Source organism: Giraffa tippelskirchi, chromosome 10, assembly GCF_054371585.1.
Source record: "Giraffa tippelskirchi isolate mGirTip1 chromosome 10, T2T-mGirTip1v1.2.pri, whole genome shotgun sequence".
In the NCBI taxonomy this organism is placed as follows: domain Eukaryota; kingdom Metazoa; phylum Chordata; class Mammalia; order Artiodactyla; family Giraffidae; genus Giraffa; species Giraffa tippelskirchi.
Window position 1 is genome coordinate 123,489,813 of NC_137284.1, and position 24,923 is coordinate 123,514,735.

At 40.4% G+C, this 24,923-nt stretch overlaps 1 protein-coding gene across 3 annotated transcripts in view; it reads left to right on the top strand.

The window, feature by feature from the left end:
• Positions 1-24,923, top strand: part of GLI3 (GLI family zinc finger 3) — a 306,186-nt gene that overhangs the window by 8,741 nt on the left and 272,522 nt on the right. For all 3 annotated transcript variants that reach the window (XM_081531099.1, XM_081531098.1, XM_081531097.1), the window contains exon 2: positions 5,899-6,062. In XM_081531099.1, coding sequence (XP_081387225.1) covers positions 5,939-6,062 — 124 coding nt within the window. In that variant the 5' untranslated portion in view covers positions 5,899-5,938. The remainder of the gene's footprint in view (positions 1-5,898; positions 6,063-24,923) is intronic.

The following is a 24,923-nucleotide window of genomic DNA, read 5'->3' on the forward strand; positions in this document are numbered from 1 at the left end:
AAACCGATGAAGTAGTCTGCTGTTCACAAAGGATGCATTATTAGTTTAGAATAACTGTCTCATTTCACCTTCGATTAGAAAGTCATTTTATACAGTTCAAACATCATTTCAAACGTTGATTTTAGCACTGGTGCTTCCTTTTTTTTTTTTTTTTTAACATTTTAAGGACTTAACCCATTCACAGAATCCTGCTTGTGTGTGCATCCCAGGGTTCACTGCAGAGATCTGTAAGGGGAAAGGCTGAATGGTGATTTTTCATGCTCTCCATTTATTATATAAAGCTTCGTGGTTGAAGTTCGGAACTCCACTGAGGGCTCTCACACAGAAAGCCCATGAGATAGGTCTGCTCCTTCACCACTCACACACCTAATCGGTTTAGGGCAGCTGATGAAGGAACACATCAGGAACCGGGTTAAGAGCCTCTGAGGCAAGTTAGAAGTTCGATTATGTGAAGCACCCAGCCAGTGCGATTTCTTGAAGATGTCAAGTGTCCCCAGTCCTTTAATGTAGAGGGACACACAGGGTATTGCATTGCCAAGTGCCCAGAAAGTTGCATCTCCCCGAATTCAGTCGGTGAAACAGCCATGTGAATGTACTCAGGGCCGCCGCCGACCTCTGTCTGCTGGGGATACTGCCGGACCAGTTGTGCAGAATTTTCCAGTGCTCGCGAATCCTCCCCGGGAGCGGGTGACCTGGGTGATGCAGAGTGAGGAGGGCCGCTCCTGTGGCTGCGGAGGCCCTGCGGGGTTCTGATCGTCCCGACTCTGGTCTGCCCTTTCGCTGGGGCGATGCTTCTGGAAGGCGGATCAGAGTGGAGCCGGTCTGTTCCAAGGAGCCAACGCTGCGCGGCCGGGCCTTACCGCGCTGGGGAGGAAACTTACGGCGAGGCGGGCGCCGGGAGGCCGCGGCTGCAAGAACTGAGACCGCGAATGGGGAGGCGGCCGGGGCTCGAGGACGCGGACCCTGAAACCGTGCAGGGAACAGAAGGGAAGCCGCTGTGGAAGCGCAGGATGCAAGCGCTCCCAGGCGGCACAGACCACAACCCACTGCTTACTAAAAAAAAAAAATATATATATATATATAATGCAAAATGACAATATTGCAAAGATGAAAGTTTCTTACTAGCTCCAAGTGGCCACTTTAAAGGGAAGGCCAACCTTGCGGCTTGGTGGGGTGGGGGATGTGCTATTTCCAATGCAGACCCCCCTCCCCCATTCTCCAAATTGGTACATGTTGCAGCTTTTCTTTGGCCGCCTTTCCAGTGGAGATGTGGAGATGCGCGCTGCAGCATCACATGGTCGGTGACTCCAGAACAGGGTGTCTTCTTTTGATGCAAGTTAAGATTTATAATTTAGAAAGGAAAGACCCACCTGTAGGCAGGTTGCTAGTAACAGAGGGATTAGGTTTAAAAGAGGGTCCGGAATTAATTGTGCCCTGGGTTTAGGCCTCAGGGAAATTACACAAGGATCAGGGACAGTTAGTTGAATGGGGAAAAGCCAGGACTGTTTGTTTTCAAGAAGGCATTTTCATTCCTGCATTTACCTATGAAACTTCAAGCGTTAGCGGGCCTATTGCAGCAGTTTTTCTTCGTTCTTTTTTTTCTTTCTTTCATATACCCAAGCTTCTAGGACTCAAAACATCAGCTACAGATAGTTTTTCTTTCCTTCTCTCTTTTTTCTTTTCCTAAGCATAAAGAGTCAAGGGGCATGCCAGCAAATCTTGTATGTAATATTGCAGTGGTGAAAAGGATTGAAGGAGAACAATTTGACTTTATAAGAAAAGGAATTGGGTCTAAAAGTTGCATTTCATTCACATCTAAAAACCAGTGGTATGTTTTCCTCAGAGAAAAATCTTTGAAGTGAAGCAGAACTGAAGTTTTCCTTCAGAGTTATGTTCTAAATAATTTCTACTTTATTATTTAAGAAATGCCAAGTTTTAAAAGGAGTTCTATAGGCTACTGCTCTAGTTGTGTGCATTTTAGGATTCCATCAGGAATTTTTACTGGTCACTTCTGTACCTCATGCTTTGCTTTATCTCACGACTGAGGACTGAGTTTTCCAACTCGGCTGAATATCCTATGAAAAAATTGCCACCACAGCCAGAAGCAGACTCTTTTCTGCTCACTAACTCCTGAGGCAGAGTTTTGATGAGGTGTGAGAGTCTCAAATGTGAAAACTTTCTCCTTTGTAACTGACAGAGACAAAGTTGGGTTTTTATCAGTAAAAGAAGCTGATATAATTTATAGGGATATACAGGAAGCAGATGTCTGCCTTGGCAAGTTGCCATTTTTATAGCCGTGTTCCAAGCTTAAACCACACTTCTAAATAATTAGTTACTAACTAATGAGATCCAAAAATAAGTTGTCAAAATAGAAGAAGGGGGTAGACTTTCCAGTGACCAAAGGCCTATTTCTAAAAAACAGGAGGTTGGGGGAGAAATTAGTATTCTCCAAGACCATTAATTAGTGTGATTTGAATCCACGCCTGGGGCTTTACCTCTTCTTGGTTGCCTCTCTCTGGTGATGAGTATTTGGAGGGTTTTTATTGCTTTGTTAAAATGAAGTCCTTTGCTTGGGGGAAAACCAACAACTCCACAAAAACTAAGTTTGTCAAGGAGCTTTGGTGACTCCTCTCCTCACTACTATTAATTAGTTTCCTCTCCTAAGGAAGAGACAGACTGAATTCCTTCCAAGAATCCCATCTCTTCTTCTTTGTTTTTTTTTTCCTATTCCATTAGCTGATTTCTGTGTCTGGTATCAGTAAACTCCATCCAGATTGCACTGATAAAACTCTATGTGTGTTTCGAGGGAAACAGTTATAATAAGTGCCTCTTTATCCAAAATGGTTGAAAATGGAGTGTTTTGATTGATTAAATATTCCTGTTAAAGTTTTTAGTTTTTATGTAATTTTCCAGTTTACAAAGAAACACTGGCTACAAAAGAAAAGACATGTAGCTAAGTCAATGGCAATTAAGATTGAAGACTGATGAATTGAGTCACAGGATCATTGTTGGACTGTGTATTTACTTAGTAAGCACTCTTACAGGTATGAGGTGCTGGGGAGATAGTCAGGGGCTTGTCCTCATGGAGTTTAGGGTCTAGAGGAGAAGATAGACATTCAGCAAAGATTCCAGACAGATGCAGAGTTGATTAGGTTGGTGGTTGGGATGGGCTGTTGGAATTCAGCACTTCATTCTTTAGTTCATCCAGTCTGCAAAGATTTCAATGAGGACCTACAGCATTCACTACAGAGTGGTGAAAAAAAACATGTCTGCAAGTTCAGTGATCTTGATAATCACCATTGCTGGTTGAAATAGAGGTTCAGGGGCCACCTCCAAGCATCAGGGGTTAGGCTGGCAACTCTGAATGTTTCAATGAAACAAAACAAGGCTGATTCAGATGGTGCTTGTACTACCCTGAGAAACAGTGCTGTGGATGAGGCTGAATGGTTCTAATTGCATGCTTTAAACATGGTATTTAAATCAATTTAGATCCCTTCTTGGCCTTTTGGCTAAGATCAAGTATAAATCAGTTTGGGGGGAGCATTCAAAAAATTTAAAGAATTATACTGGGTTTGGTAGAGCTAGAAGGGATGGTTGGGAATTTCTCTTTCAAGGGTTCTTGATCTAGGTTGGAGGGCCTGTGTGTGATCCCTTGAAAATCAAATGCACAGTTTTTTGTGTGTTTAAGTCTATTCTGGGGAATTCCCTGGTGATTCAGTGGCTAAGACTCTGAGCTTCCAAAACAAGGGGCCAGGGTTAAGTCCCTTGTCAGGGAACTAGATCCCACATGCCATAACTAAGACCTGGTGCAGCCAAATAAATAAATAAAAGTAAATACTTAAATGTCTTTTATTAAAAAATGGATATTCTAGGGGGAGAGGATCCATAAGTTTTAACATCTCCTTAAAGAAGATTGGACACCCCACTACCCCCAAGGTTAAGTCTCACTGTGTGACACTGTCTTGTGACAGAGAAGGAAACTGAAAGTGAAAGTCGCTCAGTTGTGTCGACTCTTTGCGACCCCATGGAGTCCATGGAATTCTCCAGGCCAGAATACTGGAGTGGGTAGCCTTTCCCTTCTCCAGGGGATCTTTCCAACCCAGGGATCGAACCCAGGCCTCCCCCATTGCAGGCAGTTTCTTTACCAGCTGAGCCACAAGGAAACTGAGGCACCGGACAACTCCAGGGGACATCAATCAGGCCCTACCCATTGACTTGTGCACCATGGCAACCTTCAGAAAAGAAGGCCTACAGTCCTTCACTATTGTGATCCCTTGGGCTCTTGGAGTAATGTTTCTGAATTTGGAGTGGATCTTATAATTGATATGTAAATTTAACCTAGGGTGGCTTTTTGTCTTTTTTATTCTAGAAAAGCTGTTCTTAGATAACTTGTGTGCTTTTCAGTGAATGCCAGTGGATAATCAAGGAGAAGATGCAGAAGTTACTGGAAGAGCTGTTGCTCCAGGGCCACGAGGCCTGTGGGCCTTCAGCTTTTCTAGTTAATTATTCTGGGTTTCTTGTACTATAAAGAAAGCATTTGCAGTTATCTTGCAAATGTGAGTTAAGGTTGACTAAGAATCTTCCAGCTGTTTCTTTAAGACTTTTAGTCCATGACTGAGTTGCCTAGTTTATTTCACTAATCGTTTTGATGGAACACAGTGGTATCTGCTCAATGTAGAAAATAGGCAGATGACTCCATGGAAGAAATGCCCACAATCTAGATAACTTGAGGGAAACATGGTAGAGAGGGGACTTGTCGTCTTTTCTTGTATTCTTTGTTGATGGAGATCATGACTGCAAAAAAAGCACATGAACCAAACAGAGTGAAAATTGATGAATGATGAGATAGGGCGATTATCACATGAATGACACTAGTGAAAGACAGACTAACTGCCCCACCTTTAGCTGAGTTTTAATATTTCTTAAGTGGTTCCAGCCTTTGCTGTCCGTGATCTTTTGCCTTTTCCTGTGGGATCCAGAGTGTGTTGTCTGTCACCTTTGTCGTTTTAAAAACGTAACTTCAATGAATGGAAATGTTCTGCTGTTTAGAGAAAGCTTCAAGAATATGGTTTTCCTGAATGAATTAGGCTTAAGAGGTGTATTGCAGTTCACATATCTTAGTGAGGAAAGCAAAATTGTTGACCAGAGTCCTCTGATTCAAAGCTTTGAGTGAGAGTTGGATGGGAGAAACTGTTGGTCACTCTTTTTTTCTTCTAAAAGATTTCTTTGTTTAATGCGGCCCATTTTAAAAATCTTTATGGAATTTGTTACATTGTTTCTCTCTTTTTTTGGCTTTTTGGCCATGAGGCATATATTAATCTTAGCTTCCCAACCGGGGATCAAACCCACACCCCCTGCATTGGAAGGTGAAAACTTAACCACTGGATGGCAGGGAAGGCCTTGTCAGTCACTCTTTAAAACATCTAATAACTAAAAACTGTCCCTGGCTTAGAAAGTTGTCCTACTTCCCTTTCTTATAAAATTGGCCACCTTCTTATAAATGTCGGAGACATTTGGAGATGTGGCTTGAAGGAGTAATGTGACACTTGGGTTTCTCACTATAATCACAGCTGAAAATGGAGATACTTAGACCGTTTAATAGGAAATGCCCAGTAGGATTTTGGGAAAAGTCCAAAATTATGGACAAGTGCCTCTGTCCTCTTTTTGCACATGTAGACAGAATTCAACTGGCTTGTTACTAGAACTTTGAGGCCTTTTTGTAAGAAAACTTGTGGGGAAGGAACATTCAGATTTCACATTGGCTGATGCTCTAGGCTGATGCCTAGGCTGATTTTGAATTGGCTGATGCTCCTCAGGTGACAGGTGAAGTGGCTTTTGGGATTTCTTTTTTCCTCCATCTTACTTGAGGTTGATGGTGCTATTGTGGATTTTTTTCAGGGATTCCTGGTTGCCAGAGCTGAAGGAATGAGAAGGCGTCATGGAGGCCCAGTCCCAGAGCTCGACGACCACTGAGAAAAAGAAAGTGGAGAATTCCATAGTGAAATGCCCCAATCGGCCAGATGTCAGCGAGAAAGCCGTGGCCTCCAGCACCACTTCCAATGGTGAGCGGCCGCGGGGATTACCTGCCCCCAAGCTTGCAGTCCTGTTCTGTGCTTGGCACTCCTCGGGAATTGAGCATTTGCACCTGGACCTGTGTTTGTTCTCTGAGAGGCTAAAGAGCATAAATGGAGGTGGTGGGAGGAGGGGCTTGGGATGGGCAAGCTTTAGGCATCTCTATTTTGGCAGTGAAACTACATGTTTTCTTCCAAATTTTCTAATTTGAGATGTAAATGTGATAGGTTATTTATTATAGGAAGTTCCTGTTTTGGCATTTTGGAAATCATCTTGATGAGTCTGGCAGGACTTCAAAATACTTTGCATTTCACATCGGAAGTCTCCACTCATCAGAATAATTAGTAATTAGTTATTATAAAAGACGCAAGTGCAGTCTTGTCCAAGTTAGTGAGAGGGTCCCCTGCAAACCCCCCAAACCCTAAGGAGTCCACTCTAAAAGATTTTAAAAGCTGTTAATGGTTGACCCTTCAGTAGTGGTTGAAGGTTGAGCCTCATCTAGTTTCTGAGATGCAGGGTAATGTCCTTAATTTGCGTTCAGAGATAACAGAGAGCCACTGTTTCTCTGTGCTATATGTTTTAATATTTTAAGCATAGTGCTGAGAGGCATTTCAATTTAAGCATGGAGCCTTGAAAATGAATTCCAGACCCCACCTCTGGTAAAACAGACTGAATAAGTTAACGGTAACCTTTACTTCCCGTCCTTGTTTTTCGTCCTTGCTTTAAGACCATCAGCACCTTAGCTTTCTATAGATTTCATAGCCACCCTTGGCCTTCATGAATTGCACTCTGCTTTGCCATGTGTCCTTGGGAAGGATGGGCTGGCCTGCTCTTCCAGTCCTGGACACTGCCTACCTGGGTAAATGAATTTGGATCTGCTGAGCCAAGCTGATCCCTCCCTCCCTGTGGGTTTGTGTTTTATTTCCTCCAAGAAAGATTTGACTAGGTTGATTTCTAACTTTTTACATGCAATGAAATGGGAGGGTCAGAATCTGCTTTGGAAGGTTAACAGCCCAGAACTGTAGGCTATAAGTGCAGATATCCAGTGAAAAAGCTGCACCTTCCTGTCTGATCTGTGGCACTGTCTGGTCCAGTTCTCTGTGCCTATGTGTTGCTCATCTGTCCCCCTTCCTCAGTGCCAGCAGTGTGCACTGCTGGCTTGGGTGGGCAAAGGGAGGGACTGGTGTTAAACCTACTGACTAATGAGTCCCATTTTGACTTGATCTATAGGGAGATCTATTTATATCTGAGGTAAAATAATGAATTTACTTTACATACATAAGAAAATATGTCTCTATTTCTCCCTTGATTCGTGGTCTTTCAAATCAAGACTAGAGCTTATTTTAATGGAGCCAGCTTTTTGCATTATTCCTCCAGTGGAATTCTAGAAGGCATATTTTCTCCCTAAAAAAGCATCCGTGGCTCTTGTTTCTTTTCTCTGGAATTTGTAAAAATTAGACACATCTATTATTTCAGACCTACCTAGAGTCAGTCTTTGCCGTGTAGGTGATTTGGAAATTTTAATAGGAATTTTTTAGTGATGTGTGTGAGTGTGTGTGAATGAGTGAGCCTGTGTGTAAGTGTGTGCGTGAGAACAGGGGAGGCACGTAAGTGGGTAGAAGCCGGTGCTGCATCATGTGAGCCTCCATAAGCCACTGTCCTTTCTGTGAATTTCAGCAGAGCAACCACAGCGACCTATCCTTGGTGAAGGTGTTGCCAAGTCCGCCACTCTGGCACCAGAATGCAACTGGGCAGGTTTTTGGTGCTGCCGCATTTGTCTTGAGCCACTCTAATCATGAGTTGTCCCCATTAACTTCCTTCCGGTGCCTGAGAACAGTGCTAACCTCATGAGCCCCTGGCAGCCAGGAGGCCACTGGGTAACAGTAACCAGGGAAGGAGTAGTCACAGTTTACACAAGTTAGTCCTTGAGTCCCAGATAACCACAGAACTGACTGAATCTGAATTCCATGGGTTTTCTACCCTAATCAGGCTGGGTTCTCAAAGTACTCTCTAAGTAGGTATAAGACATCCTATTTGGGGGCAAAAGCTCATTAGTCAGGTTTGCAGGGCTCCTGCCTGAATGATAGCCTTCCTAGAGCCCTGTGAGCTCTGACCATTTTTTCCAATGTTCTATTTCTTGTAAGGAATTTGCTCCTTTTTATTTTGGGATAGCATAAAGAGCTGATCAAAAAAAGGGAAATGGAGGTGGTGTTTGCAAACATCAGTGGCAATCCTGCTGGACGGTTCCAGGGAAACCAGCAAATAAGTTTAAAGACAAGAAAAAGTAAAATGAAAGAAAATAAACTTCTTTCCTTATGATGGCTTTACATAAGCAAAGCTAATAATGGTAATGATTTTTTAATATAAATTTCTCTGCAGGAGGCATCTAGCTAGTTCAGAGCCTCTTTATGGCACTAGGATCATGCTCAGGGGGTGAAATGGCCCAACTTCTTTGTTCTGCAAGCTTCTACCTGGTGGCATGTTGCCCTTTGCTATCAGTTGTGGTCACACAGCTAGTCTGGGGGCTTTGGTCTGGGTTTGATTTGGGTTTTAGAGTTAGTGGGAGGTGGGCTTTTAAAGGTGGGCACATTGTCATTGCCATGGTCATCCATCTGTTTGTCAGTTCTGTCTTTTCTCTGAAACATTTCAGAAGTGGTTGGATACCTTCACTGAGGCTGTTCACAAAAAGGATATGAAAATTACTTAGATCCTAATATGTGTAGTACCAATTGCTACTTTTTCCAGGGGGTTCTTAGCCTTTCCTTACAAAGCTGTGAAATTTAGAGATTTGTAAATGAACAATTAAAAATAAGTTCCACACCAAGATATATTATGGACATAACCTATGTATTTTCTCTCTCCCATCCACAATTTCAAGAGTAAAAGAAAACAAACAAAAACTTTTTGTTATTGGCGCTGTGCTGGGTTGACTTAATTAACTTTTCCAGCCATCATGTGCTGCAATTTGTTCCTGATTGTGGAGCCTTCCAGCCAAACCACGCACATTCCTCTGCGTGTCCTTACAGATTTGTTTTCTTACTTTTCTTAGCTGAGTATCTACTTCGAGAATAACAGTCATACATTTTGTTTAAACATACACATACACACAACTAAAATATATGGTTCAAAAACCTGAAGCAACATTTTAAGGAAGGATTTGCCTCAACATTGAACTTGAAAATAGCACAAGTGAAAAGCTGTTTTTTTGTACCTTATGTGGAGCCAAATTGATTTTTGTAACATTTAAGAACCTATATCAACATATGAAGCATTCATTATACTTATTCAGGAACCACAGTGTATGTTTCATGTGCTATAGTTTGATTTTAAGCTTTAGTGTTATCTATTAAACATAAATGATGAGAGGACATTTAGTTTTCTGAATATTTGTTCAGTGCAGTTGACATGTAAATGATCATTTTTGGCATCCAGGATGGTGTCTTTCACATATAAAGTATGCACTCAGATATTAGTTTCATTGTTTACTTAAAAATCTCTAAACCTGTTAATATGCTAGTGACTTAAATGAAATGGTTTAGTGATCTGTTTTGTTGTTGTTGCTTTTTTTTTGGGAATGAACTCATTAGTTTCCAAGCTGCATGTTGTATTTTGTAAATAACAGACATTTTTTTTTTTTATTCTAGATGTCCCAGTGTATTAAACATTCTCATTGTCCTGTTAAATTTCCTTTGATGACTTGCAAATGCTGACTTTTCAGTGTGAGGTGCTTTGTCTCATTTTTGGGCTATGATTTTTTTTTAAAGAGGTAATCTGATATTTCTCATTAACCTACTACTCTGCTTTAAAAAAGAAAGTAACTAATAATAAACGTATGTAGGTCCTGGTCTTGGGGATCTTTTATCAGATCTGATAGTTATTGGGAACATACCTTAAAGTGATAGAAAGCAGAAAGTATTATCTTAATGGTGATGCAATGTGAAACCAAAGCTGATAGATTAATAAGGGAGAGGAAGTTCCCTGTTCCCTTTGATTATTTCAAAAAGAAGTGCTTGGCTCTCCTCTGCTTAAAAAAAAATTCTTTGAGGTTTCTAAGGGGAAAGTGTTGTGGTCGGCAAATATGTAGGAGATGCTTTTTTTAAAAAACTTTTAACTTTTGATTGCTTCCTGGCCTTGTGATTTTCTTTCAAACTGTCCAGTAACTCTTATGAGTACTAACTGGAATATCTGTTGGTCTCCTTGCTGGGAATAAGATAGCTCAGAATTTTGTTAAGAGTTTGGAGTTTGTCAGCTGCTTACCACCAGGATCTCTTGTCTCTTTGACCCTTTTTATGGTAAGAGTTTATAGAGTTTATAGAACTAATTCTGCTCAGAAATGGGTGGATGGTTCACACCAAAAAGCCAGTAGATTGTGAGTTTTAGGTTGCCTGTCCCTTTAGATGTTCAATCCCTTTTTTCTTGGCCACATCCCATTTCCTGGCACATGACAGATGGACAGATGGACGGAAAGGACTTGCAGATAACATGGTTTCACATTGTGGGGTGTTGAATAGGAATACCCCAGGGTTTGGGCTCAAAGTTTGAGCTGAGTTTTGGTAACACCAAGGACTAGCTTGGTGAATGTGGGCAAATTCACTTCTCAAAATGTTGGTTTCCTCATCTGTTTAGCAAGGTACTAATTAGACCCACTTCACAGGATCTTCAAGATTAAAGGAGGCAGTGCCAGTATATAGTAAGAGCTTAGTAAACATTAGCCAGTGTTACTAGGACAAAGCATGGGACTGAATTAAATGTTATGAATCCAAAACAAAAAGGATCATGTTTTTTTGAAAATACACATAGATTTTGAAATTAATGGAAAAATGATTGGCAAAAGTAATTTTGAATTTGCTGAACTCTATCTGAAAAATAGTTCAAGACGCTTCACAAATCCTCAAAGTGACCAGGTTTACACATCTTAAGGAAGGATGGATTTAAAAAAAAAACAAAACACCACAAAAATCTGTGTAACTTCCTTCTGAATGCCTTCTTAAGCTAGAAAATAGGAAAGATAATTTTGAGAAAATTTATTTTGATTTAACTTTGAAAACTAACATTGATTTTATATTGTCTTGATATTAGAAACAACATACAGTGCATCTGCTTTCTTGATTCCTTTTTAGGGGTAAACTGTTTCCTTTCAGGTTAGTGGTACCCATTTATAGAGTAGCTTGTGCTGTATTAAATTTTATGCTTGTTCAAAGAGCTTTAATGTTTTTAAACCACCTAACTCAAGACGAATAATCTGATTCTCATAAGAGCCCTGACATCTCTTGAGCTCTCAGGAACTCATGTGTTCCTAAACCTGGCAACCTCTGTCTTCTCATTTTGGCAGAGTGTTTCGCCTTTCCTGCAGTCACCCAGGCTTGAAACCGCACCATCACCTTTGACCCCTCCCTCCCTCTGGTTTCCCGTGTTCTACCAGTTTTGAGGTCCTGGTAGATTTTCCTCTGCAATTATTCACCCATGTGTCCCTTCAGGCCACCCTACCACACAATACTATTTCAAACCTCACTACCTCATGCGTAGACAATTAAAGTAACCTCTCCAATCACTCTGCCCTGATTCATGGAGTTGCTCCTGCCCAATTAATCTTTTAACGCTATAGCCCTACTCTAGAACCACCAGTGATTCCCAGCTACTTGTAAAATAAAGTTCAAAACCCTTTGCCTAATATTGAGATAATCTTCCAAAATCTGACCTCATCCTGCCTCTCCAGTCTGCTTTGCTACAACTCTGCTTTTCCATTTCTAACCTGTGACTTATCCAAATTGAAGGACTCCTCTTCTTCATTCATGTTGCTCCGCCATAGAATGACCTTTATGCCCAACATCAGTGCATGTTTACCATGTTTACCTTCTTCTCAAATTCAACTCTGTGCTTCAGCTCTTTCTCCCTCCATATAATCTTGTGTCCTTTGGGGGAACTACCTAATAACGCTTGAACTGGAGGAGAGTATTTTATTTATTATTATTTTAATCAATAGACTATATTTTAGAGAAGTTTTAGATTTACAGAAATATAATTGATCAGCAAGTACAAAGAGTTCCTATATACCTGTCTCCCCAGCTTCCCCTATTATTAACATTTTATAAGTGTCGTAATGTTTGTTATAATCGATGAACTAATATTGATACATGATGATGAACTACAGTCCATGGTTTCCATGAGGGCTCATTCCTTGTGTTGTGTGTCCTGTGGGTTTTGACAAATGTATAATGCCATGTAGCTGCCATTATGGTGTCCTACAGACTGGTTGCACTCCTGAAATTTCCCTGTGCCCCATTTTTTTCAATCCCTCCCCTCTTCACTGTAATACATGAAACGTTTTGAGCATAGCACCTGGTTTGTCTTTTCTCTGCCCCCACCTCATCCCCCTTCAGTGTTTTGGGTTTACAGGGCCCAGCCTGCACAGTACACAGACCTGCTGGAACCTCCCTCAGCTCTGTGGGGCAAGGGGCATATGTAGCACAGCAGTGGTGTGGATGCCAGGGTTTATTCCTGCCACTTTATTGCTGTGTGATCTTGGGCTAAGTGCTTAACGTCTCGGAGGCTTGGCACAATGAGTTCCCAAATATGGCAGCTATTATTAGTAATACCTCTTCAGGACAAAATCTGGAAGGATTTAATTCACTGACACTTTTCATCTCTTTCAACACGGTATCATTTGTTGATAATCTGTGCTTGGGCAAGCTTTAACTTGATTGAGGCAGTTAAAGGGTACTGGCTTACAGAAAATCCTTACAAGTGGTGGTCATCAGGATGGAGCTTAACAAACAAGGAGATGATAGGAGCTGGGCTCAGGAAAGAGTACCTCAAGTCATTGGTCTTAAAACTGGTACAAGTTAGATTTACTGAATCAAATTGGTGAGGCTAGTCCTCATTCATAAACATGCCTTCACATTTTGGGGTAAAATCAGTAATTCTGTCCTGATGGGCTTCCCTGAGGGCAGAGCTGCTCTGTTTCTTGTGTGGGGCTATTGGACTTCTCCTCCAAAAGGACAATTCTTGGGTGCTCAGAGAAATCAGGAATAGACTCAATCCGATCTCGCCGCAGTTTTCCAGACTTGGGAGTAAAAAGAAGCCACAGCATTATGTGTTCTGCTTGTGGAAAGTTTCTGGGTTACCCTGATTACTTGTGACCCAGTGATGTGGGTATTTCACATTTTCAGAAATAAACTGATCAGAATCAGCAACAGCAACCAAAGAGTGGAAACTCAGGGTCAAAATGGTGCTTGTGGGAGGGCAGTGTCCCTCTGTGGAAGTATCTTGGTGGCTTTTAGCCAGGTACTGCTTTGAGCCCCTACTTGAGGGGAGAGCTCTGTTCCAGGAATGCTAGAAGATGCCATCCTGAACACTGGGAACCCTGAGGGTCCCAGGCAGGGAAGGAGGGGGGTGATGGTGAAAGCAAAAAACTTCCCGTTACTGTGTTTACATGGAAATCTTGCCAAATCCACAATTTCTGTCTGTTTTTAAAACTTTACATACAGCACCACTCACCTTTTTTGGGTGTACACTTCTGTGAGTTTTGACAAATCCATTAAGTCTTATAAATACTACCACAATCAACATGCAAAACAGCCCCCTCCCCAAATTTGGACAGATACTTGCTTTTAAACTCAGTGTAGTAATAGTTACCTTATGAGTAACTGATAAGAAAAAGCATTAGAACTGTGTGAGTTGCTTGGTATTATGATTTTTTTTTTTAAATCCATGAGTTTTTAAATCCTGTTAGTTATACTCACTGTTACTTTTTTCCTTTTTGTCTAAATATTTCACGTTAAATTAGTATTAGAACTAAAATGTTCTTAAAAACTGCCCCAAACACATCATCTCGTGTCTCTGCCTGTCTTTTTTGAGTGTCCCAGTCAACATATTGTTTTCTTTTAGGCCAGTTGAAAATACCATTTTATACTTAAAACTATAAGGCGGTCATATTAGTGAGGGCTTTCTTTGTTGTTGTTTTGCTACCGTGAATGAATTGCAGGAGAGGGTTAGAATCAGAACATTTAATGCCGCTCTAACCCAGAAGAAAAATGTCCAAGGCTTTGTTAAGCCTTCTTTCTTTCTTTTTTTGGTAACATCATTCTTTTCCCCTTTACTTTTACAGATAGAACTTCATCTCAGGTAGGAGAAATTTTTCTATACAAGTTATTCCTACTCTGACTTAGGCTGCTGGGTTTTTTTTTTTTTTCTTTTTTCACTCTTTTTCCCTCCCTTTCTTTGACTCTTTCCTCTTCTTGGTCTCTTTCTCCGCCCGCCCCCCCCCTTTAGTTGTAGAAAGTTGAGTTCCATCCCAATTATTAAATCTTAGGAGACCATTCCCACATGGTTCCGTAAATGGTAGCTTCGTCCTGCGTTCTTTCATCTCTTCCTCTGCTCTCTGGCTTGACAGTTGAAAAGGTCTGACTGTGCCATACAATGGCTTGATTGGTTTCTCTGGGGGAGACTTTTCCCTGCTTCATCATCCGCCAGGCAGGTGGACCAGAAAGTCTCTTGGTTCTTTTGTTGCCTCTCAAAGTCCGAGGTCTTTGACTGAATAAATCCGCCGTCATGGGATAATTTGCTAAAAGGAGCCTGAAAGATGTGAGAGAAAAGCCTCCCGACTTGGGTGCCGCATTAATGAAATCACAGAGCCTTGGAGTTTGCAATTGAAAAATCACCAGGAATGCAATGGGTGGAGATGGAGCTTCTTTTATTTCCCATAATAAACTTTTAGTTCTATCATTTAAAGCCTGCCTAGTAGCCCTTTGCTGGCCCACTGGCCTGAGTGTGGGTGTGTTTTTTTTTTTTGCATTTGTACCCATGTTTCAGGGGACAGCCCTGTCCGGCTGAAAGCCATTTGGGTGCTGTGTCTAGTTAGTCATTAGATTATTACTAGTGGATGGAAAGAATTCCATATGACAGGACTAAGGTTGAGTTAACACAGGACGAAAAGTAATTTACAGATAGGCTGTCCCCAGCCATCTTTGTAGCCCCTGATAAGGTTTCATTTCAGAATGGATAGGCGACATTTCCACTTACGGGCCCATTCTGCGACACCTGTGATAACAGCTTCTGGATCCTAATTGAAATTGGTTTCAAAATGGATTTTCACTTTTCTCTGTCTGTGGAAAATATTGAATGGACTCAGAGCTGCCACAGAGAACCCCGGACCTCGGAAAATGGAGCGGGAAGCTAGGATCATCTTTCATAACAGTGTCGATGATATGACAGTTTTGTTATCTGTCTTATTAATGAAATCATTGATCACCTGATGAGGGAGATAATAAACTACGTTTCCCCCCAGTGTTCCCGAAGCTCAATTAGATTCGGATTACCAATAAGGAGGGGGGAGAAAAAACAAACAACAATGGCACTGAAGTCGTAAAGGTTGATGAAAAGTTTTCCTTCCCCAAGTGACCATTTCAGATCAACACATTCTGAGTGATTGCTGTCCAGCTATTTTGAGATTATAGAAGCCAGAATCATAGTCGAAGACTTATCTTTTGGGCCAAGTCACCAGCATTTTTAGTCAAGACCTGTGAAGTGAGATTCAGAAGTAGAAAGGGCAGTTCTGAATTAAGTGTTTTGTAAGGGGGAAAAATGGGGGCAGGGGGCAGGAAATCTCCAGATCCTCTCCCCAACCCTCCGATAGGGTGAAGGGATTTGGTGTTTACGCTGGGTAGGTTTACTGGGCTAGAAAGACCAGACTAGGAAAGTAGCTCATTGTCTCACTCTTAAAGCGTGCTGGGAATCCTAGTAAGATGGGAATTAGGTTTGGATTTAACGAGGCGGCTCTATTGTTTGGTGCTGGGCTGCCTTGGAATGTGCCCTCTTGTTCTTCTCCAAGGAGGGGAAGAGACACTGATGATTCTCATGTTTCACGGTGAATTGTATTCCTAGGTGTTTCTCCATTCTCAGAGCCAGCAAGGATCAATCCAGTCCCATCTGAGCTTGAAAGAGGAGCTGTGATCAAAGGCTCTAATGATGTCACTGATCTCTGGTGATTGATTAGGAGCAGAAGTTCTGGAGGTTTCTGCCTTTCCTTATCAATTCCAATTCATTAGTGTCTAACATTAGGGTAGCTAGCTCTTCATTTCTGCAAAATTATAGAAATGAATGATATAGAAAACATGGTATTTTTCTTCTGGATCTTTCTTTCTATGTCTGTTTTTAAAGTTTACTGGAACCATGGCTGCCTTTTACAAGTAACCTTCCCCTTTAAGTATACTGCAGAGAAATAAAGATCTCTATATTAATTGGGGTAAGTATTTGGGAATTCAAATTGGGACAGTATTTGAGAGTGAAAACAGTTCCATTGTTTCCAAAGCAGTTTAAGCATATAGAGGTGATTACGTGTTAGGTCAACATTAAATGTATTTAAATGTTTTATTACCTTAGGATTTTTGGGATTTTTAAAAGTCTTTTTAGTTATTTTTATGGAACTATCTAACATTTTCCTCTTGTCATTCAACAATGAAAACAAATGCATTTAATGTCAAGAGGTGACAAATCTTACAACTGGGGAAGATGCCACTTGAAAGAAATTCAGAAAGAGAAACGAGAGACCCTGAGAAATCTCACTGTGGAACTGCTCTTGACTGTACTGTAACTCTTGGCTTAGATCCACCTAGAGCAGGGATTGACTGCAAAAGTGTTGGAAGAAATTCTGTGTTGGAAGGCTCTGCAGCCCAAGAAGAAAAGTTGAATGGAAAATGGAGAAGGTGAATTCTTATTAAAGTGACTGTTACCTTCTATGGTTTGCTGTTAGTTGTCAAGGACTATTGCCTCATGCTTGCTTATAGCTAATTTCTTTCATAGAAAAGTTCATTTTGAGAACTGCTTTCTGAGTAGGACTGATAAATGTGTTTATAGTCTAGGGTGAGTATCTAAAGAGACATGATCATGCAAATGAGCCTTTGGGAAAAGATGATGAGGCAATTATGAATACTAAGCTTTAATGGATGTCAAAGACTCCACTTTCACAGAATATTTTTTTGTTCTATTGGCAGTGAGAAAAATAATCCCAGACTCTTGCCTATAACCAAAAAACTTCTAGAAAGAATCAAACAATGGCATGGTTAAAATAATGGGACTTCAGGCAATGTAAACATTTTTTGGTAAAACAGGAATCTAACATTCAGCTGAAGATTTCTTCCAAGCATTTAGGAACTAGAAAACACACAGTGGTCCATTTCACATTATGTTTAAATCAAATCTGTCTTAAAAAAACTAATGTTTCTGGGCTTGTTTTCAAATCCTGGCAAGATTCAGAGCAGTAGAAAAGTTCCTTTCCTATAAATGTTGACAGCAGTTCCGGTGGAGGCTAACAATGTTTTATAAATAGAGTTTGCTTAGCAAAAACCATATGTACGCCTAGTGAAATAAGCTCAAATTTATTTATGTTTTGATTTATAGAAAACATATGCCCTTGACAAAGCCTTGGGCTCTTTTCCGCAATTAAAAGGAATCATGGTTGAGAAAAATAGCTACCTTCTTAATGGGAAACTTTTTCACATCAATTGAAAGCATTTTCTTTGATCTGTTTCACACAAATTGAGGATATTTTCATCCATCAGTTTGATCCCCAAAATGGGGTGACTTGAAAAAAAAATGTTTATAGATGTACACACACACACACGTATGTTGGTTGAATATTAGAGAATTGAAGATTTAAAAGGTTGGGTGATATGAAAGTGGCAGGGTGCAGTTTTGTAGCAGGAAAATCTTAATTTTGCCTTTATTTTTAAATTTTTACTAATGTTTATTCTTGCTGTAACTAGTGTTGGTATAGCATTGGCATGAGGTGGTCTCCTGTGTGGTTTGATTTGGGTTTTTTAGACTGAAGCCTGGCGCAGGTCTTGTGTGTACCGGTTGCTTGGTCTTCATCTGGCTGATCTGAAAAGCATCTCTACCTTGATTCTCTTTCCAACAACAACAGATGATAAGGAAAAAGAAGGGTAAGAAGATGGTTTGCAAATCTTGCATCGTTTTCCTTTGAAGAAAAGACTTCAACAGTCTTTTTTTTTTTAAGAAAAAAGATTATATAATTTAGTTAAAAATATATGCCTTTTGCTTATTAAAAGTCTTTTTTTTTTTAAGAAAAAGACTATATAATTTAAAATTTAGTTTAAAAGATGTGCCTTTTGCTTATTTTTCACCAAGTTCAGGATGGGAAATGAGTTGATGAGAAGAAAAAAACCGTTTCTTACTTAAAGAAAGAAATGATTATATCAAGTGGGACCAGGCTACAAAATACCATTCTGTTTCTAGTCTAGGTTAGATCAATGATTTTCACCTTGTTGGGATAGGTGGGGTGAGAAGTAGGAGAAGAGTGGAGAAAGTCAGTGTTTCAATATAGAAACTTCATAATACATGAGTATACTAATGATGTAAGTATAAATCTTACATATAAGTGCTAATATAATTTAGTACCTTGTTTTAATTGGGGGAGTAGGTTTTCTTTTTAGATACAATTGATAGATTATATGTGCTTAAAAAGTTGAATTAAAAACTTTCTAATTGAAATATCATTGACTTACAATGTTGTGTTTCAGGTGTATAGCAAAGTGATTCAATTATATCTATATCTCAATATATACTTATGTATGTATGAATAATATTTTTCAGATTTCTTTTCAATTAAAGGTTAAAGATAATGAATAAAATTCTCTGGGCTGTATAATAGCTCCTTGAGAGTTCAGTTTTTACAGAAAATCTTTCTCATGAAGATGGTTTCAGGGTCCGAAGCCCCCATGCAGTCAGGAATAAGTACCACTGTGTGTGATGGCTAATCTCTCAACCCAACATAGCAGCTAAGAGGAATGAACTGTCTTTTACAGCATGGGGGTTTCACTGGGAATCCAGGAATCCTTGAGGTTTATGCTTCAGAAAATGGGCCAACCTCCTGAAATTACATTATGCAATGCTATGTGGGTGTGAGTCTATGACCCTTTTGTTAGAGACTCAGGATCTGGGATTTTCCAGAGCTCCTGGTCTGCAGGTAGGTGTTGAACTCTAACTGTCTTCAAGGAAAATATTGATTAAATGATTAGAACTGCTCTTTGAAGGAATGATGGCCTATGAGAAGAGAGCCTCTCAGGGGTGAGGGATGATGAAAAAGAATATATATCTTTCTCGTATGAAATGTGATGCTATAACCACAGTTGTGACCTGGCTTACTTTATAGAGGCCTCCCATTAGGAATTCAAAAGACTACTTCCACATCGCTTTATCATTTTAAACAAGGAACTTTAGTATATGATTTAAAGAGCTCCTCTCTAGGAGCTCTGTCTCTGTAACGTTCACCTAAGACTCCCTAAGAATTTATTAATATAAGAATAAAAATGACAGGAAACATGTCAGGTAGATGAGAGGAGCTCGAAAGGAATGAGTGAACGTAATCTAAGTTGAATAAGGGCAATCCAGTATTCTCTTTAAATTAATCTGTATAGATTATATTTGTGTCCATCTTGAGCTAAAAGTCACCGAAGATTTCTGTTTAGGCCAAAATGTGCGGTCACACAGTAAGTCAAAATGACACCAGGGATTTTGGAGGGTCATCTATAGGAGATCAGTTTCAGGTGCACATGGAGGGAGATTTTTGCCCCGTTTTGACTGAATTGCTGATAATTATAGGTAGTTGCCATAAAGCAATGTATCCTGTGAAATCTGAGATGTGTGTGTTCTGCCTTTAGACCTGGTATCATTCATTACCAACTGATTTCTTGCTTTCGTCTTCCTGAGAGGCTTCCTGGGAGGACTTGGGCATGGCTGGAAGGAACATTTGACTCTCTTGTGGGACTAACTCCTCTCAGACCACCCTCCTCTTTTCAGCCTCCCAGACATCCTCAGAGGGCTCTGCCTGGTTCTCTGTTTGGCATCTGGTTTGAAAATGTAGTTATATTTTATCATGGCCTCGCTGAGAGCTTTTGCAAATTTCTTTGATGCTAGTTTAGTTGCTTTAAACTTTCTAGAGTGGGAAAAAAAAAAGAAACAAAACCAAGAGTACAATAAACTTTGATTACTAGGCTCCTAAATACTGCATCTCTCAAGTAACCTACGGAGAAGGCAATGGCACCCCACTCCAGTACTCTTGCCTGGAAAATCGCATGGACGGAGGAGCCTGGTAGGCTACAGTCCATGGGGTCGCTAAGAGTCGGACTTGACTGAGCGACTTCACTTTCACTTTTCCCTTTCATGCACTGGAGAAGGAAATGGCAATCCACTCCGGTATTCTTGCCTGGAGAATCCCAGGGACGGCGGAGCCTGGTGGGCTGCCGTCTATGGGGTCGCACAGAGTCGGACACGACTGAAGCGACTTAGCAGCAGCAGCAGCAAGTAACCTATATTTGTCCTTATTCTTTGAGAATGGAATTTATAGGGGGAAGCTGTTCAGATGCAGCCCAGGGAGGGGTGCAGAGTCAAAGCCAGAAGACACCACCCTTCACAGGATGCCTTGAGGAGATGCTGCACCCTCCAAGGAAGATGAGATGGTTCCTTATATGATAACTATTATAATGCATTTTGGGGGACAGTTCCCTGGCAGTCCAGTGGTTAAGACTCCGTGTTCTGACTGCGGAGGGCCCGGGTTCAGTCCCTGGTCAGGGAACTAAGATCATACAAGCCATGTGTCCATTAAGAGAAAAAGCAAAAGGCATTTTCCAAAACATTTCAGTGAAAATGAAACATAAAAGAGTATGAAGAATGAAGGACATGCTCACCATAATCCAAGACCTTAGAACTACCCTTATTATTCTCCTCTTTCCTCTCTCTTAAACTTTTTCTGTGTGTTTAGTTTTGTGTGTTTGTTTTTTTCTTTGGCCAAGCTAGTTCCCCAACCAGGGATCAAACCTGCGTCCTCTGCAGTGGAAGTGCAGAGTCTTAACCACTGGATCACTCGGAAAGTCCCTGTGTTTAGTTTTACAAAAGGAATACCTGTTCATTGGGAAATAAAGAACAACATGGGTGTGTCTGGGAATCTCTCCACCTAGAGATTACCTTGATTAACATTTCAGTGTATTTTCAGTTTTTTTCTCTCCATTTTCTATATCACATACTACATGTTCAGGTAAGAATGTGCCAGGGGCATTTTCCATGTCATGTACTATCTTCCTCTAACCTGATTTTAATGGTGATGTAATTTATCCAACCACTCCTCTATCCAGGGTCATTTATGTTCTTTTTTCTTCCACTTGTTAATAAGGATGTGATGAAAATCCTTAAAAAGTCTGTGTGCTTTGAATACCTCTTATCAAATTAAACATAGTAACTTCTGTTTCCATCTGCTGTTTGTGAGTGCTTACTTTCAGAAACACTTAATATGAGTGAAATATTTATTTTTTTAATTTAATTTTTAACTGGAGAATAATTACTTTTGGAATATTACTCAGCTATAAAAAGGAATGCATTTGAATCAGTTCTATGAGATCGATGAATGTAGAGCCTATTATACAGAGTGAAGTAAGTCAGTACGAGTGAAGTCTTTTTGAAGAAAATGTGATCAGAGAAAACACCACCTCTTATTTTTAAACTGTTTTCATCGAAGTGTAATACAGAGAGAGAAGAGTGCGTTAAGTGAGCAGCTTTGATGATTTTTCCCTAAGTGAACACATCATGTCAACAGCACACAGATCAAGGGAAAACATCACCAGTGCCTGGAAAGGACCTCTCACGTCCTGGTCAGTTACTTCTCTCACCCCAAGGGTTGGCTCTGTTTATCCCTTCTACGGCTGATGCACACGCATCTGGATGATTCCCAGCGTTTGGCTCTAAGGAGTGTTGGCTGATAGTTAGTTACCTGACTTTTGCTGGACCTGTGTGCACATTTCTGTGATTAGATACCTAAGGATGAAATTGCTACATCCTAGGGCTGCATATGTGTGCTAAGTCACTTCAGTTGCATCTGACTTTTTGCGATGGTAGCCCTCTAGGCTCTCCTGTCCATGGGATTCTTCAGGCAAGAATACTGGAGTGGGTTGCCATACTCTTCTCCAGGAGTTCTTCCCAACCCAAGGATCAAACCTATGTCTCTTATGTCTCCTGTATTGGCAGGCAGGTTCTTTACTATTAGTACCACCTGGGAAGCCCAGGGATGCACATAGTTAGCTTTAATAGATGCTGACCAATCGTTTTCCCAAGTAATTGTACAAATTTGCTCCTTCTTTGTTGTTGCCAGCTCTAGGTATTTTCTCTATTTTCCTTTCAGCCATTCTGTTGGCTTGTAGTATTCAGTTGTGTTGTGTTTTATTTATTTTTTTCCTTGGCCTTAACACATGGCTTGTGAGATCTTAGCTCCCCAAACAGAGATTGAAACTGCACCCCTTGCATTGGAAGCATGAAGTCTTACCCACTGGACTGCCAGAGAAGTCCCTCAGTTGTGGTTTTCATTTGTTCCTGATGACTAAGGAAGTTAAGCATCTTTTTAGATATTTATCAGTCATTGGCATATCCTCTTTTGTGAAGAATCTGTCATGTCTGTTGGAATCTCTTTTTTAAATTTGCAGTTCTTTGAGGGTAAATAATTATTAAGTAGTTTTTCTATCACGGATTTGGAATGATACTTGTATCTGACATTGCCTTAAAATATTGTATAGCTTCTTATTCTGAACTCTTTTATGTTGTTGACCTGTTTGTTCTTTAGCCAGTACCACACTGTTTCAGATGTCATGACCTGTAATGTATTTTATTTGAAAGTGCTATTATCTTTTACTATTCTTCCTTTTCAAATGCTTCTTGGCTCATTTTCAACCTTTTTTCTTCTATGAATTTTAAGAACACTTTTTGGAATTACATTGTTTATGAATTTATGTGTATGTAGCAGAAGTCGAAAAACATGAATGGATGGAATTAATTTCAGCAGGAGTGGTTGCCTCTGGGAAGAGTGGAAAGGGAGTAAGATGTGGGGGGCGGGGTTCAGTTGTATGTGTAGTATCTTACTTCTGGCAAGAGAAAAAGTTTTAAGAAAATTTGACAAAATATTAACATGTGTTAAATCTGGGTGGTGAATATCCTTATGTTACTTATGTTATTCTCTGAAATATGTCATAATGAAAAGATTCCCCTTTGGGATTTTATTTGAATTATATTCAGCTAGCTTATCCAGGCGTTCCTATAATTATATTGGCTATAAGAAGCAGCCTTGGTTGTTTTTCTGCCTCATTTTCACAAGGTTACTCTCTTCCCAGACGTACATCAAAGCACACATAAATGTACACTCTTCGGCGCCCACATTCTGCATTCATCTTCAGAAGTATTTTTTTTTTAATCTGTCACTTATAAGAAAATACGTAGGAAATAATAGCTGGCAAGCCCTAACAGGTGTTTGCTTTATTTTCACCTTTTATACTTTAACATGTTCTGGAAGCAATTTAGTTTTACTTTTGTTTCATCTGTCTTGAATTGAAAGTTGCAGGTATGTTGATAAGTACTTGGGTTAATGTAAATACCTCTTATATTTGCTCAGGATGGATCCGATACTCCAGCTTCTTGGCATCAGGCAAGGTTTTTATCAAGTGCCAGCAGCTGCCCTCTCCCTCCATGCCTTGAGAGTGGTATCTGTTTTGTGTTGGCTTTTTGTACTGAAATCAATCAATGCCAGGGTCAAGGATTAGGAGTGGTTGAGGGTCTTTGTTATTTGTGTGTTGTTAGGAAAAGATTGATTCAATGGAAAAGTCCAAAGGAATTACGGTACTCTCACTTTGAGCTTGGAGTAACCTTGGTTAACTCATTACTTTAGTTGGTAAGTTGTGTCCGACTCTTGTGACCCCATGGACTGTAGCATGCTAGGCTCCTCTGTCTGTGGGATTTTCCAGGCAAGAATACTGGAGTGGGTTGCCATTTGTTTCTCCAGGGTATCTTCCCAACCCAGGGATCAAACCTGGGAGTCCTACATTGCAGGCAGATTCTTTACCAACTAAGCCACCAGGGAAGTCCTTAACTCATGACTAGGGAGTGCAGGATTTAAGAAGATGCTGGTTGTGGCCAAGTTGAAGGAGAGGTCTGTGAAGGGTCCAGCCTCAGTCCTGTGTGTGACTTGCTACTTATGATGCATGTGTATTAGACAGAACTCATAAAAAGAGGCAAATCACAAACACTTTTAAGGATACTGAGGGGCAAGAATATTCATGTCTTTGAAGATAGGAAGTGTTGCCATGAAAAGTGTAATTCCAGTAGCTTCGTAAGCCTTCATACACTTGAAAGCATGCCCACAACCTGTTGCCTAAAGCTTTTGGAAATAATTTAGAGACATGACTCTTGTTGATTCTCCAAATTTCAGATCTTCCAGCATTTTGTTGGCCTTTTGTCTGGGGATGTACACATTCACCAGAGTCATGCCAATAAGCACAGAAAATCTGCCAGCCCACAGAGAAATTCTAACTTCCTCCTTTTCCCACAGGAGTGTCTCGGGAAATCGCGCATACAATAGAACTTTTCTTGTGCAGACCCTGCCCCGGGGATTTCTGTCTAATAAGAACCTTGTATTTCCCCCCTTAAGCATACTCATATGGAACAAAGCTCAGGAAGAAGTTGGGGACAGAATGAAGGGAAAGAAAATACAGAAAATCCTGGACCATCTGATTTTCCCAAGTTTGCTTTGCACCCAAGTCCAGGCAATTACAAGTGTAAGATTCTTCTTCTTTTTTTTTTTTTTTTTTTACTGATGTGCTGCTTGTCATCAACATTCTTGAGGCTGTGCTAAGCGCCAGACACTGTGTTTGAGTCTGTAGATGAATAGAATATGGGTTCTACTCTCAAGATACTTGTAAGTGAGGGAGCAACCAATCAGTTTACTGTACACTGATTATGTACAATATAAATGATACCTACAGAGTATCAAGGAGAGTATCCTCAAAGACATAATACTTGAGTTA